The sequence below is a fragment of the Poecile atricapillus genome, chromosome W (assembly GCF_030490865.1).
Source record: "Poecile atricapillus isolate bPoeAtr1 chromosome W, bPoeAtr1.hap1, whole genome shotgun sequence".
In the NCBI taxonomy this organism is placed as follows: domain Eukaryota; kingdom Metazoa; phylum Chordata; class Aves; order Passeriformes; family Paridae; genus Poecile; species Poecile atricapillus.
This window is the reverse complement of record NC_081288.1, coordinates 43,346,414-43,360,891: the sequence shown is the minus strand read 5'-3', so window position 1 is coordinate 43,360,891 and position 14,478 is coordinate 43,346,414. Positions and strand designations below refer to the sequence as shown.

Genomic DNA, 14,478 nt, shown 5'->3' with positions numbered 1-14,478 from the left:
AGCAGTGGGATTGATATGACAGACCTTGGTAGAACCAAAGGGAAATACCATCTCCCACACCCAAAACCTCATTAATCCTTTGCAGATGAAAAAGTAGTTGATTTTTCTTTAAAAGTCTTTCCCACCATCTGAGAGAATAAAAGAAATCTTTTTAAATGTTCTTCATTATAGAAAGCAAACTCAGGGGAAAAAAATCACTGTAATATTAATCAAATACATCCCTTGGATTATCCTAGAAATAACTTTCACAATTTTTGGAACACATCCTGGGTGTATTTAAAAGGTCAGCAATTAGTGACAGGTAGAAGTTAATACAAATGCAGTTGAGGAATAGTGTAAAACTGGTTGCATCTCTTTTTTTATCTCTGTCCTGTTCAATAGTCCCTTTTTCTATTTTTACCTGTACAAATCACTAAAGTTCTGTAGTCACAGGAGTAGTGTTTGCACATCAATAGCTTGAACTCTCAGCTACAGCAGCTGACTGCAAGCTGCTTTCCATGCCTCCCAGCAGCATATTAGAACCAGGAGGCTTGGGAGATCCAAGCATACTGACAGTTAGCAGTGATCCCCCCCACCTTTCCTGCTCCCAAGCACATACTTGGAATGCTTTAACCATTTCAACATCCCATTTTGCCCAATATATTCATGTGCAGGGCTGCAACAGATAATTGTTTCTCTTTCAGGGTCTCTGCAGGCATGTATATATGTCCTAGAAAAATGGTCAGCACCTATCATGTATGGGGAGGACAGTAAAGTCAATTCATCCTTTGTACTCTCAGCTGAGTGCCAGCTTTCTTCTACTGTGATACAAAGGACTGAAATACATTTCTGTTTAGGGCAGATGAGTTATAGAGTCCCCTATACAGAGAATCGCCACATAAATTTTTGATGAGGGGCAATCTCAAAAGGTAACAAATTTTGCAGTAATTCTATCCTGGAGTGATTCTGCCATCACAAAAAGGTGTAACGAGACTACCTTGGACTCTCACACAGCTTCTCAGGTTTTGTGAAGAAAACCTTTTTGATAGATTGTCTTTGTAGTCTGTGTGTGAATATATTACTTCTACAGACCATTTCTCTCTGCAGTTTCTCTTGTTCTGTTTCAGTAGAGAGGGAATGATTTATCTTTTGTTAAATGTTAGTCTGGAAAAGATCTGTTTAACACTTCCAGCCAGGAGGTTTTGAAGAACTCTTAGTTGAGATGAGATGATTTAATTGGGATGCTGAGTATTTAGAAAAATACTCTCTCTGGGACACTTAGTTATTTTTTTTCTCCCAAATGTATGGTTATAGTCAGGTGAAACACTTCATTTTAAGATACCCCACTTTCAGAAACATCTCAGGGTTTTTGCACACACTAACCTGAAAAAGGCCTTCAATATAAAGGAAAATGATAAAAAGAATGAGCAGTGGATAATGAAGGAAAGGATGGCAAGACAGCAGTCTTTCAGGAAGAAGTCTTGAAGCTTAGTTTTCTCTAGGTCCCATTCAACTTCCTTTTACTTATTTCCCATGTTTTATTTTCCTTTCTTACAAAGCTGAGCAGCTGCTGCTTAACCCAGTCATGCATGCCATTTTCCATTGCCTTGTGGAACTCATTCTGCTGATACCATGGGCTAGAAGCCCTCAGTTGTTGTTGGGATCCTTGCTGGACTGCCATGCCTGTCTCAGAGACACTTCTTCAGGAGCAGGGAGCCTGCTGTGGGATGTGTCTGCATGGGTGCAACCAACAGGTGGGAGCACTGAAGCTACACGTCTACCTGCCCTGCTCCTGAAGGCAGTGAAGATTATTGTTTCAGCTGTCATTAAGTGAGCAGTTTCTGTCCCACCTAGCTGCTGTGAGAGCCTCCCTCAGCCTTTCAGTCTATTGAGAAAGTTTAACCTGGAGGCAGGACTTTACCTGCTTCTACAGACACCTTTCCTGCTGCTTCCATGAGTTAAAGGCTGTAACAGCAGGAGCACATTAGCAACACGTTAACTGCAGGGCAGAGATTTGCCATCACTAATTCATTCAGAGTTTGGAATAATCAATATTGCCTTTATGTATTTGGAATACTGTGAATTAATTAAATGTTAAGAATAATTTGCAGTCTTTATTTTTTGCTGTCTGACTGTGAGCTCACGAGCAGGTCTGTGATCTCAATTACATTATTCCACCTCTCACTGAGATCTGCTATTGACTTGAAAGGCTGAGGCTCTTTGGTAAAGCAGCATGACTTTCCTGTTCAAGATAAATGTTTCTCCAGTGCAAGGTTTTATTTTTTTGTTTCTCATGGCAGGCTGTAAAAATGAACTTGTGGAATTCAAGTGACTAATTACAAGAAATTCTTATTATCCAGGCAAATTGTCAGCCGCAATGTGCACTGATAGTAATCTTGATTTTTGATCAGGAGGGTTAGTTTCTTCAAAATACTGTATTTGTAAAGCAGTCCTTGTAAAGCAAAGCACTGTTACCTTTCTTACAGACAGGATTAGTGTTCACCCTCAATAGCACTACAAGTGTTTAGGTCTGATTCATACAGAGCAAAAGTGGCAACAGAACATTTGTACTTACAAAAAGCAAAATTCAGCATCATTTATAATTACTCCCAAAGATTATTAATTAAGAAATATTTTACATATCTGCACTACAGGTCTTTTTCTGTCACCTGTCCCTATCTTGTATATACTATAGAAATTATTGTGAGGTGAGTAGGCTGAACTCCATCCCCTCCAGGGTCAAGAAGTGCACCCAGAAGAACCTTGATGTTCAGAAGAGTGCCAGGCTATAGAAAGGGGAAAAAAAAAAAGAAGCGTGAGAGCACACTCAAAAGAATATCTTTAGTGGTTTAGGTCATTGCCAGGCTCACCAAAGGGTCTAATGTTTTTTAACCGAGCAGTGTGGCAGATGGTTGCAGGCTGAGGAAAGCCCAGAGCTGAGGCTGTCCCTTTCTTACACAGATTTCCTTACATCAGTAAGTGAAACATGGGCACTGCTGTCCTCACCACCATGTTTTTAGCTGTGCTCCTGCCGTGAAATCATTACAGAAACAGGCAGCTCCTCAGAGATGGTGGTCCAACCAAGCATACATAGTGGCATAACAGGAAACACCCAGAAAATTTGGGCTTGGAGTCTTAGCTGCCTTTGGTATCTCAGAAGGTCATCTTCCTGGATCACTCCTGCAAATTAATGTAGATTGTTGATCCCACTTGAAAGGTCGATGTGGGCACCGGTGCTTTTCCTTGGCAGCAGCTGCTAGTCATTGCTTATCACCACAGTGATGCCATCGAGCAGCACACAGACACAGTGATACTCTATTGTGTTTTGTTTCAGTGTGGTGCTCACCTGGGGCATATTTTTGATGATGGACCTCGCCCAACTGGCAAACGGTACTGCACAAACTCTGCTTCGTTATCTTTCAAGCCAGCAGACAAGAACAACGCTGGAGAAGGCAGCGGTAATGCCAGTCCTGCCCAAACAGGCAAAGCTGAGCTGTAGGATGAAGCAGAGCCTACGGAAAACTGTTGATCCCATACATCTTACAAGGAATGTTTTCTAGTTTTCAAGTTGCCTGCTCTCTTATATCCTAAGAATGTTCAAATCTATGAAAGCATTTTGCACCATCCTTCCTCTTCCTCACCTTTTCAGAACTGAGGCCTTGCCTGCCAGTGCATTTACTGTATAATTGGATTGAAAAATGTATTGACTGAGTCCACAGGTTTTCTTTTTTATTCTCTTTGAGATTGCTTTGGGGAATCTTTAAATTGAGAGGCTTTGACATCATTAGTTATTAGTTTCTTCTTAACACTATGTTACTCTAGGTTTACACACTATTCCTTTTTGTGTGGGAAATGGGACTTGCGTTTATCTCCAGTCTATAGGAAACTTCTGGGCATAAGAAAATCCTGAATTCCTAGCACATCTCTGCTTTGTTCTGACATGTGAGGCATGCAGCCTTTGGTCATATGTATTCAACCATCTCCCAGCATCAGCCACACCTTGCAAAAACTTGTAGTTATGTCTGTTCCTTCCCAACTGAAAGAGATGGATGAGATGTTAAAACCATCCTTTGGCTAATTTACTGCCAAAATTTCAAGGGTGTGGTTGAGAGGATATATATTGTCTCAGCATCTGTGTTTCCCCTTTGTTTAGTATTTAAATCAAGGTTTTATCTAGTAAGGCTCACTTTTGCAGGTTACTAATGAGGCTTTGTCTGTTTTCGAGGCCTGTTCAACAAGAGTAACGCAAATCTGAATTAAAGTTGAAATCCGCAGGGGGTAATTATATGGGCAAGTGCAGAGATAATCTTGCAAAGTGAAGTAGATGAAGGATGACACTAGGCTCTTTATCTTGTCAGTTGCTGCAAGGATTCAGAAACATGACAGTTTCTGCTAGAGAGAAGTTTAGGAATGAAATGAAGTAGAAGGAGGGAGACCCTCCTGACATATGCAGTTTTAAAGATTATCTGGTCTGGATGCATACTGCATACAAGATTCAATCTTTAATTTGTGCAATTGAAATGTAGGACATGAGTGACAGTGTTGGTGTAAGAAATTAACTCAAAAAAAAGCCTGTCTCAGTTCCAGAAATTTTCATGTAGCAAAATTCACTGTCCCATAAGATGTTTTTCACAGCTACTTTTTGATTCTGTTGAATAACACTTAGAATTGTGCATAATACTGTTCTTTAAGTTAAACTATACAGTATTTGCTAACGCCACTTTGCCTTTAAACACTGAGTGACTTAATGAATACGGTATTTACTTCTACTAGCAAACTTTGTGACTAGCATGTTTGGATCCAATTTTATTTTTAGTAGGAACAAAGCAACCACTGATTTTTATGGAAGCAGGATTGAGGTTTTTATGTCAGTGATAATAAACATATTATCTAAAGTTCAAACACCCTTCAGTTGAAATATAGCTACTGTGAAAGCATATGGAATGGTCATAATTGCCTTTTTTTAAACAACATTAGAAAGACATGAAAAAGACATACTGTGTCGTTCTAATTAGGAACGGCGGGAAGAACGACACGGACTCTCAAAGGAGTCAGAACAGGAGAGAATCTCTAGTTTATTGTTACAGCCATGTTATATAGACTAGTTCGTGATGAGTACAGAAAGGAAACTCTTATTGGTTAGTAAAGTGCTACATTACCATCATTGGTCAGTGGGGTTCACCACCCCCTGACTTTCTCCTGCAAGGAAAACACGGGAAAAGACAAACAGCACCTGCAGGCTGTTTTCTGTCTTTGAGGATTGTTTTGAATCCTCCCATGAAATTCCCAGGCTAGCTTCTCAGGCAGGGCTGGCAGGCCATGGGGCCTGCAGCTTGCTCTAAAGCTAGCCTCCACAATACTGCACCTTAACATTTAATAGATGCAAATAAGGATGATAAGTATTTACAGCTAAAACACTTGGGCTCTGCTGCAGTGAGCATCTTCTCATGTGAGTATTCCCCCAGATGTCATGCAAGGAATTGCTCTTTAGCTGCAGGAAAGGTTGTGCAGATTGACCTTTGGTGTTTCAAGACAGCCGAGTTTTTCCTAGTGTTGTTAGGTTTTAGCAATTTCTTCTAGAAGGGCTGCTTTTATCCTTTGCTGTTATTTAAAGAATAGAAGGTTTTCTCTACCACATTTTCTGACATAAACATTAAAAAGGCAGCATCTATAAAAATGTGGTACATAAATGTGGTTTAATTCCAGATTGCTCTTCGATTTAAGTATTATCAAATTTCAGTATATTCCTGCCTTATGTTAAAGAAATATATTAGTTAAGCTTCAGAACACAGTAATGTATGCTGTCCTACTGAAGATTTATTTTTGCAGGATATGGGATGCAATGAAATGAATCAATATGGTGAGGTGTATGTGATCTCTGGGAGTCAGATCATTTGATATAGGAAATGCATTGTTCTTGTGCCCAAGCTATACCACAGCACAGTGCAAGGTAAGACAGATTTCCTTTCATTGCTCTTAGAAGATGCTAGTAAGGGCTAGTATTGAACCCTCCACATTTGGTTCAGTCTGGTGATGATCATGACAGAGGAAACTTGGGAGCTGAGCACAATGTATAGAAGAATAGAATATTTCTGTATGTTTAAATTTTGCACTGTCTAGATGCTTATAAAAACTGAATGCAAACTGTGTAGAAATACCAAACTATATTTTCTAATATCTCTATTTTACTCAGATGTTTAAATAAGATACCTTAAAAATCATGTAAGTCACACGTTATTTATATATACTATATATATATATAAAATTGCACATGTTTTTTATATATATATACGTACACACACATATATTATTTGAGTATAATTTTAGCCTTCTGTACCTTTTTAATAACTAAAACCTTTCCATAAGAGGGTTCAATACTTTTAAGAAATCAAATATACATTTTTCAAATCAAATTTGTTTTCATATATTTGCTGTACACAAATATAAAATAAATTTCTTTATAAATAATTCTGTTCTGCTTCCTTATTTGTCTAGTTTTATGTCATGTTTCTGCATCCTTCACTACAGGATGTCTTAGGGAACTGATTTGACTTTGCTTTCCCCTAATTTACTGTGAATATTATGCATACAGTGCCTTAATCTCCAGCAGTTTTCTGGCAGGGACACAGCATTGCAGGGTACCAGGTGTCCTTGCACCTACCAGCTTTCAAGAGACTACCGCAAACACTGACTCCTCAGCAGAGCAAGGAATTGTTTAGAGAAAGGCTCAACTTGAACTTAGTAGAAGTTTTAGTCTCCTCCGAAGGACTCAGTGTGGGATGTGGTGAGTTGCAGGCAAGCATGTCTTAGGAGCCTTGCAGCTCAGTCTGCAGTGGAAGAATGTAGCTGGCAAGGTACAACCACAAGGTGGTTTCTGCCAAAGTTTCATCTCCAAGGATGCAGGTTTGGAGTACTGCAGAGGCAGCAGGTTATTGACACTTGGTAAATCAGCCCTGCAGCGGGTTTTAAAAGATAGATATAAGGGAGGGGTAGAGTTGCAGGCTGTTTTTAGGCTGGTCTCTGTGTTTATGTTTGTGGGAACCAGAGAGTTACATCGAAATTAAATCCCTTGCTGATTGTTCTCTAACACTGCCAAGCATCCAGATGACACACTGCACACTTAACAAGTTTTGTATGATCCCTGTTAGTCCAAATATTAGTATCTTGGGACTCTGTGTCCCACCCATATACTATATTCCCTCTAAAAACTGAAGTAGTTTCATATGTCTTAAATGAGGTACTAACTTGTACCCACTAAAAAGAGATTCAGAGCTGGATGCCCCGTGGTGGCTTTTCCCTGTGCTCCCAGCATAACCTGGCCAGTCTGTCAGCACCCAGAGGTGCTGTGCTAAGGCAGATCTCCAGAGGCATCCTTTTGCTGGTGCTGGAGGAAGACACAGGGGATGGCTCTGTGCTCCAGTCTAGATCAAGGCAGGCCATGTCCTGCAGTGCATCGCATGCAGTTTTTCTTAACACACATGTGTACCCTACCACTTCAAAACCAGAGAAATTTCTAGTAAGAGACACTCTCACAGCTGCTCCTGCTGTTTCCCAGGGTGCCTCAGCCACAGGGTGGGAGAAGCAGTGGTGGCAGGCTCAGCCACACGAGGCCAGTTAACCATCTGCTTGGAGATTTTCATATTGTTCTAGCTTTATGCCTTCCATATATAAAAGGTACTTGAATCATAAGCCTTTTTCACAAACTCTGTCAGGTCTCATACACTAAAACAAAGCCCCAGTGTGTGTATATGAAGTGCTTAAAACTGAGGCCTTACCACAGTGACTACAGCACGTAGATAAGACAGCATCGTAAGTCAGGATTTCTGTTGGGGTGACAGCAAAGGATGCATTGTTGCAAACATGATTCCAAGTGTGGATGCGAATGTGGTACTCAGTTGTACTGAATGCCCTCAGTTTTATTTCAGTTGACCTTGTTTTGCGGTCCATTTACCCAATCTAATTTGCGTTACACTTTCTCTAACAGAATTTGTGATACGCATTCATTTTTTCTTATTGTTCATTTCTGTTACAAAATGTGTCTGGTAAATGTCACTGCATAGCCGGCAGTCCGCTTGTCCTTTACCCATGGTCTGGGAGGGGATGGGAAATACATGACATGGGCTACTTTTCTGGTCCTAACTCAGCATTTCAAAATCATTCCCTCTCTTTTCCTCTCCCTGAAGGAATTTAAGGATAAAAACAAAACAGATGTTTGCACTTTCTGCATTACAATCAGTGTAATATACCTCTATACCCACTTGTTTATAGAATGAATGGCAGAGTATTCAATGCACCAGAAGCAAATTTGTCAGCTTCCAAGTTCAGTATGACAAAATGTTGCTTAGCACATGGGGAAACTGGACTAATACTTCTCATTTTATTGACTGTTAAAGTGAGGCCACCTACAGGTTCCACAATAAACCTGCAAAAATGTCTAATCCTGCATATGTGAAGACCTGCATTCCGGTCTGGCTTGCTCCCACTTCGTCATAAAGAGAAATCATACACCACAAGGCCTGACTAGACTTTTCAGATCAAAGCCATGACAGCAGCCAGCAATCATCTTCCTTTTACAGTCACATTAAAAAAAAAAAGGTGAGATAATACTTGCAAACATGCCCCAGTGAAATCACTTGAATAACCAAACCCCAGGTAGTGTAGGCAGGTGACGCTCTGAAATCCATTATGTCTAAGTCTCCATTATGTTCACATATTTTTGGGGCTGGGACCCACTTGAGCAGCCCAAAATAAGCAGGAAATATACAGAAGCCTTCCCTGAAGACCTCCTAGGACTTGTAGCCAGTCTTCTCAGACATTTTGCTTAGCCAATATAGCAGAAAAGAGAAACGGTTCCAGAGAAGAAAAGACAACAGGTTCCCATTTTCAAAGTCCTGTTTTACTCTCATTAGACAGTGTGCAAACAGTTGAGACATTTCATTCTGCAGATGTCTTAGCCAGTGCACTCTCAGTTGTTGCTCTTTGTAGTTTTCCAGACAATGGCACACTATTATTTTCTTTTCACTGTGGAATAAAAACTGTCTAAACTGTGGCTTCATCTTGTCTTAGACCTTACGCTTCTCACTTTTTGTGTGCCCAAGTGAAAGGAGTATCTGTTCCCCAAAATACAAACAATTGCCTGTTGGCAATATAAGAACCATGTCAAGTTGTATGTGCCCACCTGCTGGGAAAAGTAGCAGTTCTTTGGAAAAGCAAATAAAATACATCTTTGTTGGCCTCTTAAGGAGGACAAGTTGATTTTGTGTGTGGGCTAGTTAATGTCCATGTTTTCCCAGGCCACCCTAAAGCCCTTGTTCTTACATTTCTTGTATTGTCTTGTCCAGTTTACAACTTTATTATTGTATGTTTCATAGAAACACAAACATCTGGAGAACATCCTCAGGTATAACCGCTGGGCAGTGCAGAAAATATCTGGTGTGATCTGAAACAGCTTTTTCTTTCTTCACATGAAAGTACACCTCTGGGACTGGGAAATTTCAAAGGTCAGTAATGGTGTAGAAATCCTTTCACCTCCAGAACCCCACATTTGCCCTAGGTCTGTTACAGCCAGCATCCCTGGTTATTTCTTAGCTGTTCATTGGGGTTTTTTGTGAAATTAGTTGGTGCTGGGACCAGTTCACAGAAATCACTGTGGCAATGATGCTAGAACTGGTGAGGAGATTAAATTCCTCGTTGTAAGAACAGTTGGTTGCCATCTAGAGATCAGTCAGGAGATGGAAGGGTATATGGAGGGTGGGAAAAGGGAGAGGAACTTGGATTTTGCCCCATGCTGTTTGCACTTCTGATTCACCTTAAACTGCGTGGATTTCCATCATGGCACTGTTAAGATACATTTAACTCAGGACAATTAAAATAGCACAGACTTGTGAAACCCTGTAAAAATAAGACCTAATTCTTAACCTCATTCTGATATGTGTCTAACATCACTGACTTTAGTGAAACAATGCTCCTAGAAATCTGAAGTGATGGAAGGAACTACTGGGAAAGGTTTCTCAACATACTTGAGATAAAATATTTTCAAGAATCCTTAAAGTCTTTGAGAGGAAGATGAGGCCTTTGGAAAATCCTACTCCCTGAAATTACTAGTACAGAGAATATAAGACCTAAAAGCCATGGACCATATTCTCAAAAGAGAGGTCTGTACCACCAAAGCCCAGCACTGCTGACTCCTCAGTGAGCCAGTGCCCTGCTGCCTCTCTGCAAGCACCCCCACTGCTCTGCTTTCATGCCTTCCTTTACATGCTGCAGAAGGTAGTTGCAATCACAGTATTTTCATACACTTTTGCTGCTTGAGCTTTATCATACTGGATTTTGAGAAAGGTGATCATTTCATCTTGTTCCTAGCTCTAGCAATTTCTAGGGAAGAAAATCCAAACAGCCAAATAGTATCTGGAATTTGTTGTCTTTATGTTGTCAGCTTCAGCTTTGTGGGCTACCACCAGTCCCAGCAGCCACCAGTGACCATGAATTCAGCATTCTCTGCTGATAAATTACAATTTTATCTTTGTTTGGCTAGGGCTTTTAGTAGCCTGCCAACTCAAAACCATTGCCTAATATATCATTAAAGGGCAAATACGTTCCTGTGTATGTCTGTGGTGTACAAGCAGCTCCTGCCACAGCCTGGACATTCCAGCATCCTGCTGAGGAAGGAAAGCAGTGCCTCAAATAATTTAGGCTGCAGATTTTTCTTTTCAAATAAAATATTTTTTGTTTTTCAAGGTCAGACACTTGAGGCTGTTCAGGTCACAAGATGCCAGAGACTGTTTACTTTGGAAAACAAGGACAGCCACGGTGGGAGGTGCTTTTAGTGACAACCAAACCTGGTGTTTTAAACCAAACAGCAGCCTGGGCAAAGGGCAGCTTCACTCATCCTTACTGACACCATGACATCAAGGGAGAGTGTCCAAAAGCTAACTGATGCATATGCAACAGGGATGATATTTGGTATTCTCACTTGTGAACTCAAGTACCTCAAAGCATGTGAAAGATCCTCAGATAAGAGGAATAAATATTTTGTGTTGACTGCAGTCAGTGTTTACAGTGGAAAGTGATTTCTTCAAAGGCTAAGACAGTGCACAGTAGTGGGTTTTATCTAAACGCATTTTGGTCATAGTGGAGCTGCATTTTTCCTACACCCAGATGAGATATGAGATGGTAGGTTTTCCACTTCATTTTGGGTATTTTATTTCATCTTTCAGTTGAAATAAAATATTCAGGCTATGGAGATTTCTAAAAGTTGGATTTGCTTCTAAGTCATCAGAAGAAAAGAGAAGAAATAATTCTTTGAGAAGTTGATAATTGCAAGAAAAAAAATGTGATAAGTTCCTACTATTAGTACAAATGGAGGCACTTTTAAGTAGAGTTTTGCATCCCTTGTGAATGGTATTGCAGGGCTGAGGCTGACTGAGCGGGATGCACAGCTTTGCTCCTCCTTGCTAACTGGCCAAGCCTGCTGTGCCTAAGAGTACAGGAATCTGTATCTGTGGACAGCTTGGCTGAAAAGAGCCAAGTCCTAGACCTTATCAAATCTGCTCTGGAGAAAGCCTCTGTCTCCAGGCATTTCCCTCGCTGGGTGGCCATGCATGAGTTCATATATACTGTTTTAAAATGTATGCGTCTTTCTGAATGTGGATTTTTTTTCATCCTAGCTTTTATGCCACAAACCACAATTGCCATAGATAACTACTTTACCTCTGTGAAGACATTTGTTTCCTGTCAATATTTAATTAGTAGATACATTCCATGGGTCAAGTTAGAGGGCAAAAATAAAAGTCAATTTTAGAGGATTCAGCCTATTCTTAACCAACCTGGTATTTAGAAATGTTAAACTGCAATAAAAATCCACATCTGTGTGGACTCACCTAGAGTTTCACAACAGCAGTGAGAATAGGGCACAGGGCTTCCTATTTCAAATGTCTTCAAAACATCCCTTCAAAGAATCTCTATTAGGTGTTAGGAGTAGAACCTGGGGCATCCAGTTTCACAGTTTTGACCATTTAAGTGAGGTGAATAGAATGGAGTTGGTTTCAGAAATGCACTGTGAATGGATTACTGTTTTAGCCCTAAAAATACACATTTCTTCCAGCAGTATAAAAGTGAGGGGAGTGTTTATGCCACCAGTGTAGGAAACATACATCTCTTTTCTCCAGTGACTAAAGTAGACTAATGAGAGCTATCAAACTTGCTAATGACTGAAGGAAAGCTTTTCAGTGCCCCACACTGGTAAAATCTAAGTGTTTTCTGTAGCTTTATGTCTGGTTGACACCAGTGTGAAAGAGAGACAAACAGCAGGCAGCATCAGCGTACCACAGTAGTCCATGTGCACTTTTTGGCAGTGAGTGAATATGGAGAAACAACCGCTGCAAACCCAGGAGACAGCTACAAGAACCACCAAAGGCATACACAGTTACCTTGAGCCTAATCTAGCAGATATATTCGAATTAACTGCGTTTGAAACCACTGCTGTTCCAGACAGAAGAAGGAGTATGAACTCTGTTGCTTTCTGTAAGGAAAGAAAAATGGGGAAAATGGCAGAGCTGAGCCACTGGTCCAGGGGACTGGTGCCATGAAGACAGATCGAGAAATTGCTCATACAGGCAGATCCCAATGAGTCACCGACCTCTGCTTTCCAAATGCCTCCTGAGCAATGCATCATTTCAATGTGTTTGTCATTATTAGAGATAAATCTGAGCTCCATTCCACTCAATCAAGCAGCTTGTCCTTATCAAGATCAGTGGGCTGGGCAGTCAGCTGTTGGAGACCTGTAAAAGAGTAACCCTGGGATTGGTTGGTACTAGAGATGCCTACGAATCACCTTGGGTGACCACTATTTTTAAAGGACAGACATTACCTAAGAATATTTATATTTTGAGAGAAACCAGATAACCTGGGGCAAAATGCTCACCTTCACCTCACAAAGAGTTTTCGTGCCTGAGATTGTATTACAGCTTCAAAAATTCACGGCAAAGGCTCCAGGTTTGTTTGAAGACATGCATGAAGAATTATATGGTGAAATGTTTCATTCTGGCTGTGAAAAAGAGTTAATTCAAAACAACTAAAACATCAGCCATAAAGATGTAGAACATTTTTCAGGAAGCCCTGTCCACCTTGAACTAATGTTTTCTTAAAAAACAGCCTGCCTGCAATAATCACTGTTATTGAAAAGACATCCCAAGGTTGCTGTATGGAAATATGTTAAATACGTTCTGAAATCCAATCTAATATAATTTCAACATTAGAGCTCATTCATAATCCTGTATTAAAAGCCTATGCAATTTTCATGAAATATGTCTGTCTGTGTAATCATGAATGCTGAATATTGTCATGGCTTTCCAGGAATTTTCAGCTTCAATGCAGAGGAAAGAAAACTCTTCCAACTGGACTTCTGCACCACTGAGAAGAAATAACAATAACAGCTCTAAAAGTAAAATAAACATTTCTGGAAAAATACTATCTTTTCAAAGAGGCTGTAGTCTGAATTTCAAGCTACTAGTAATATGACACGGGGGCTTCAAATATGCCTGTGGTTACAAAGCTCCTTGCTTTGTATGGCAGTGGGGACAAACAGTCCCAGTAGAAGGGAATCTGTTTATTCATGTCTAGATTTAGAAAGTGATCCTTCAGGTGGAGTTGTCTTAAACCCAACCCCAATGAGTATTCCTGCTTTGAATCGCCAGTTTACAACTGGATGCAGCTGTTACTGTGATCAAGTTTTGCCAATTCTTCCTAATTGCACAGCACCTCAAATGCATGTAAGGGAAAATAAGTTAAAAAAAAAGTAAGGGAAATTTTCGGCATCACCATATGTCAGACATGAATACACTAGCTGCTTCTGAGGAATTTCTCTGTGTTTATAATTTTATAAAAGAATCAAAGCTTATAAAGTAGTACTTGGATATACAAAAGGTGTGAGGAGTGGGAAAATTCCTCTTCTCTCTCTAATGTTCCTATTCACTGATGGCTCTTTGATATTTTTCCTTTTTATGAGCAAGCTTTTTTATTAGTGGAATATTTCTGGTTCCGTGGCATAACTTTAAAATGATAGGAAAAATTATACAACTGGGATCTCAATTATTCAGCACAGCCATTTTAATCCTTCGTGTTATTTGATCCAGTACATGGTAATATACATCTTATTTCCAATTAGAATACAATTCTCACTATATTCATCATCTATTGATGTCTGCTTTTCCATTTGCCAGAGACATGAAACTCCGTGATTCAAAGGGTGCCATTCAGCCTGCCCTACCTGTGGACAATTATGTAGTGTCAGCAAGGCTGCCTGTAGGTTTGATGCCTGTAGCCTAAGGCAGCTGGGAGCTGCTGTGTGCTTTCTTTCCTGCAAAACTTCTCGCCAGCTGACAGCATATTGCAGAAATGGTTCCTCCATGCTTCCGCAGCCCAATGCCATTTGTATGAGCAATATTGCAGAGCACATTTGTTTGAGACTCCTCAGCTGCATGTGGCAAAAAGATCTCTTCT

The 14,478-nt window shown here is 40.2% G+C and overlaps 1 protein-coding gene across 3 annotated transcripts in view; it reads left to right on the top strand.

Annotated features, from left to right (window-relative positions):
- LOC131591420 (methionine-R-sulfoxide reductase B3, mitochondrial-like) overlaps positions 1-5,933 on the top strand; it is a 79,489-nt gene extending 73,556 nt beyond the window's left edge. For all 3 annotated transcript variants that reach the window (XM_058862101.1, XM_058862098.1, XM_058862102.1), the window contains exon 7: positions 3,314-5,933. In XM_058862101.1, the coding sequence (XP_058718084.1) occupies positions 3,314-3,478 (165 nt within the window). In that variant the 3' untranslated portion in view covers positions 3,479-5,933. The remainder of the gene's footprint in view (positions 1-3,313) is intronic.
- The last annotated feature ends 8,545 nt before the right edge of the window (positions 5,934-14,478 follow it).